This window comes from Phaseolus vulgaris, chromosome 1 (genome assembly GCF_051622355.1).
Source record: "Phaseolus vulgaris cultivar YP4 chromosome 1, ASM5162235v1, whole genome shotgun sequence".
NCBI classification, from domain to species: domain Eukaryota; kingdom Viridiplantae; phylum Streptophyta; class Magnoliopsida; order Fabales; family Fabaceae; genus Phaseolus; species Phaseolus vulgaris.
In genome coordinates, this window is record NC_143498.1 from 37,931,527 (window position 1) to 37,936,533 (window position 5,007).

Below are 5,007 nucleotides of genomic sequence, written 5' to 3' on the forward strand. Positions count from 1 at the left end.
TGAACAGGTAAATATGTCTGAGATGGCACACAGTAAGACGACCTAACTCGGGGTAAACATGGTTACCTAAGTATAGGCGCCCTCTGAGACAAGTTAACTCGAAATATAGGTAGCAATCCGAGGTGGTACATGGTAAGACGACCTGACTCAGAATACATGTAATTACCTGAGTATAGGCGCCTTGTGAAATGAGTTGACTTGGAATAGGTGTAGTTATCCGAACCAGCACATGGTAAGACGACCTAGCTCTGAGTAGATGCAACTATCCAAATAGGCATCCTGTGAGGTGAGTTAACCTGGAGTAGATGTGGTAATCGCGCGATAAGACTACCCAGATCAGGGGCAAATATTGTCAAAGGTCATTATCTGGTCAAGACCGAGCTCGGATCAGTCCAGTAAAATTTATGACGTCATACCTCTCGATGACTCGAGAAATAAAATGTGTTGAAAATATCGAAGAATAGGTTGAGTCGAAGTGGTATATAGCTCGGCCAACTCGAAAGGTATCGGTTTTTAAAAAGGTTAGCCTTTTCGTTAAGAGTTGATATCATTTATACTTTTCGTACCACCCAAGTTAGCAAAGTCATGTTACGTTAATCATGTTATGTTTAAGGTATAAAAGGTAAGTTAGTTCGATTGGCAAAACATTTGTGCATACATTCATAATGCTATAAGTAAAGCCTTTTGATTCCAAAATAATAACTATCTTAGGATTATCTAAAGTTTCGAGATGCTGAATAAATATCGACAAAGCATCCAAGCGTTAAATAAGTTCAACAGTTAAAGGTAAATAGAAAATGCAGCCCATAAAAGTTTAAATTAGGAATCCCCCACTAGCTTTCCATCAACCACGTTTTTGCCCATGTCTAGTTCTGAGAAGTCTTTGGTAGGATGGACAATAGTTGCTTGCTCCAAAGTAGCTTCAAATCCAACGAGGTAGGATTGGGTGGCATCCTCCTTAAAGGAGTCAGTGGACCTAGAAAATTCTTCTTCTTTGCGATTCATCTCTTTCTTCAAGTCTTAAATGTCATTTGAGAGTTTACTCTTCTCTTCGGCCAAGCCTAGTCCCTCTTGAGTCCTGTCGGCCAAAGCCACACCCAAACGGTTAACTTTAGCTCGGAGGCGTTCAACTTCTTGATGAAATTCCATATTCTATTTAACCCTCTGGTCTTCAACTCTTTTCCGATCTTTCACCTTGACAGTTATTAGGCAAGTCAGGGAAAATGCTTGACCGAGTTTCTCGGCATCGTGACGAAGGCGATCTTTTTAATGAGCCATCAGTCTGACCTTATCTTTGTTAGGCAAGAAGCACGACTCGCCGTGCCTTGGATGGTTATGACCTTGTGATTAGGAGCTCAACCATTCGTCCGTGAATGCTTGATAAGAGGAGCTACCTCTAATCTTTTCCTTTTAAAGACAAGGCTTGAGGTGGTCTGCTCATGTTGGTCAGATTGGACCTGAGCGACACCAGTCGAAGCCTTCCACTTATGTAACAAAGATTCCTTGTTCATGCTTGCGGCTGCCCTCATTTTCCTAGTACGCTCAACCAGCTCCACTTTACTGATCTTGGAAAACATGTTATCTGTAAAAACAAACAAACACTTAGAGGTCACAGATTAAGTTTTCCTCTCACAGATGAGAAAGAAGATATACCAGTGTAGACTTTGAGAGCATCAAGAAGGTATTCTTTTGTCAAGAGTGTTGGTGTGTCGAAGACGACCTTGAGACCCTCCAAGAATTCACAAGTACCTTAATCCCCTGGGGACAGGTCTTCCAGGCGCCGAGCACTCTGGAATGGGGGATTGGGTGTCCAGTACAAAGGGAAGTCGTCCAGTAGGGACAAATCTCCTGTCGAGGAGCGAACTTTGATGAATCGGTTTTTAAATTTTTATAAGATGATTGGAAGAGGGTAAGCAGACTTGTCCCAGAAGCACCATTCAGAGAAACCCACAACTGACGACTAGAATGTTTAAGTTCGAAGAAATAAATGAAGACTTCCATAGTCGGCGAAATACCAAGTTGGGAACACAAAATTATGAAACCTCGAATGAACGCCTTAATACCTCTTTTTCAAAAATTGACAAGGGAAGGCAAAGTAGGACCTTATTAAAGAATGTGGTGTAGAAAAAGCAAAATGGACCATCAGGGTCTGATGACTCATCGCTACATATAGGCTCTCCATCCCTACACTCTACTACTTTCACTAAACTTTCATGCTTTTTGCTCAAACCCCCCGATTATCTAAGCTCTCTAATTTTTGAATGGTTAGTATAAACGAAGGTCTCTCTAAGTAGATCCTTTTTTGCCAAGGGATAAGCAGAACCATAATCCATCTTCAAAGACAACTAAGATAGGGAAGGCAATGGAAATACAAAGTGCAGTTGAGAAAAACATATACACAGTACAAACTAGTTGAAGTAATTGTTTTAAAGTGGTTTAATCTGCTTTAATTGTTTTAAAACTGATTTGGCTCTTGCATTAAATGTTTTTAACAACTAATTAGAGTTTAAATAATCTATTTTACGCTCTTGGTTGTTAGTGATTCAGTTGATTCAAATTAGTTTTTCCAAGATTGCTACAAGCTTTGGATTCTTTCTAAGAGTGGAATAAGATTGCTTTGTACTTATTCTATTCAATCTATGATTGTATCAAGTGTTATCATATCATTCTTTTTATCTCTAGACTGTTGTATTTCTATAAGAACTGTTGGTGTGTAGATTCAAAGGGTGTTTTGTGGTGCATTTTGCCAAAGGTGGTGTGTGTTCTTGAAGGGTTCAATATCACCACTTTGGTTTGTGTTGTGTAATCAAGGTGTTTGATTGCTTAGTGGAATTCTTAGAAGTTTCTAAGGACTGGATGTGGCTCTTGGTAAAGAGTGAACTAGTATAAAACTTTTTGTATTGATATTTCTATCCCTTATCTCTTTAATTTTTTTTTTGCTTGAAGTTTATAACTACTGCCATAAACAACCGATTGTTTTGCAAAAACAACCGGTTGATTTTCTACTCTTAAGTGAAAACTGTTTTTAAAGCAGCTGAACAGATTTATGATTGATTGATTCTCATTGGCCTTCACTATACCTTCAATATTTGTGAAAATATTTCATAAACAATTCATCCCCCTCTTGTTCAAGGCCTACAATTCTAACAATTGACATTAAGAGCTAGGTTCTTGAAAGTCATTCAAGTTTTTGATCCTAATTTTTTTTTATGGCTGAAAAACTACCCTTTGGAGAGGATGTATCTATTAACAGACCACCTCTGTTTTGTGGTTTGAATTACCAATTTTGGAAGGTAAGGATGAAGATCTTTGTAGAATTAATTGATAAATGAATTTGGGATGCAATTGAAAATGATTTTTTTATTCCTATGCTTGAAAATGATAAAGTGATTTTGGAAAAGCCTTGGCCCCAATGGACTGAGCATGAAAGCAAAAAGGCTCAATATGATTGTATTACAAAGAATATTATTACATATGCCTTAAGTTCTAATGAGTTTTTCAGAGTGTCACAATGTGACTCCGCAAAGAAAATGTGGGATACTTTTGAAGTTACTCATGAAGGAACAAATGACGTGAAAAGAGCAAGGAAGCATGCTCTTATCCAAGAATATGAAACGTTTAGAATGCAGAAAGGGGAGACAATTGCAGAAGTACAAAAGAGGTTTACTCATATTGTCAACCACCTCACGAGTCTTGGAAAAATGTTTGAAAAAGAGGAAATCAACATCAAGATACTCAAATGCCTAGACAGATTTTGGCAGCCCAAGGTCACAACCATCTCTGAATCTAAAGATTTAACATCATTGACAACTACTTCATTGTTTGGGAAGCTTAGAGAACATGAATTGGAGATGAATAGGCTGAATGTTCAAGAATATGAAGATAAGCATGTGAGAAACATTGCCCTGAAGGCTGCTAGACATAAAAACTTTCAAGACTCAAGTGATGACAATGATGGAGAAACCTTTAGCTTGTTGATCAGGAAATTCAACAAATTCTTGAAGAAAAAGAACAACACGAATCAACCATCCAACAAGTATAACAACAAGAAACTTAATGATTTTAAAACTAACAAATACATCTGCTTTGGATGTGGTGAACATGGACATATTAAAGTTGATTGCCCCAACAATGAGAATAAAGAAAGAGGAGCAAGAAAGGTGAAAAGAAAGGCAAAGCCAAGAGAACCTACATTGCTTGGCAAGATAATGAAGTTTCTTCCTCTAGCTCATCTTCAGGAGATGAAGAATCAAATCTTTGCTTAATGGAAAAGGGAGAAACTGACATAAGCATTGTAAGTTACAACACTCCAATCAATTTTGAAAACTACAACCAACTTCTTGTTGCTTTTAAAGAAACTCGTGAAGAAGCTAATAGGCTGGCTCTTTTAAATAACCTATTGAAAGACTTGAATAATTAGCTAGAAAATAGAGTCAAAGCATTGGAAGAAGAGATGGATAACTTGAAAAATGATTTTGAAAATCTGGAAGTGATTTACAAAAACTCTTCTTGCAAATGTGACTCAAGTTTTTGTGAAAATTGTGAATCTCTTGAAAAGAAGGTTCACTATCTTGTGGAAACTGGGGAAAAGCTTTCAAAAAGTAAATCAATCTTTGAGACTATTCTTGCATCTTAAAATTGTGTTTTTGGAAAAGCTGGATTGGGTTTTAATCCACATAGCAAGAAAAGGGCTATTTCAAAACCTTTTTTAAGCTTATTTAAAAAACAACCGATTGAAAAGTCAAAACAACCGGTTGAAAAAAGGGCCACTCTGTTAGATTCTTCAGAGTTAGGAATTTTTTTGTTCCTAGGGGTGTTTTGAAATCGTTTCCTAAGGTTTCTAAGGTTCCTACTAAAATAATTGGACCCAAATTTAAAAAAGGACCAAATCTTGCTTCTTAACCTTTTCTTGTAGGTATCCTTGGCAGCTAAGGATCGCTTTTGGGTTTCAAGAATGACTGCTAAAGGGAAAAACATCAAGAGCAAAGTTTGTCTCTATGACCACAC

At 37.3% G+C, this 5,007-nt stretch overlaps 1 protein-coding gene across 1 annotated transcript; it reads left to right on the forward strand.

The window, feature by feature from the left end:
* The first annotated feature begins 3,368 nt into the window (after positions 1-3,368).
* Positions 3,369-4,265, forward strand: LOC137815920 (uncharacterized). Its single transcript, XM_068619028.1, has one exon. It carries the CDS (start codon positions 3,369-3,371, stop codon positions 4,263-4,265), a length of 897 nt encoding a protein of 298 aa, XP_068475129.1.
* The last annotated feature ends 742 nt before the right edge of the window (positions 4,266-5,007 follow it).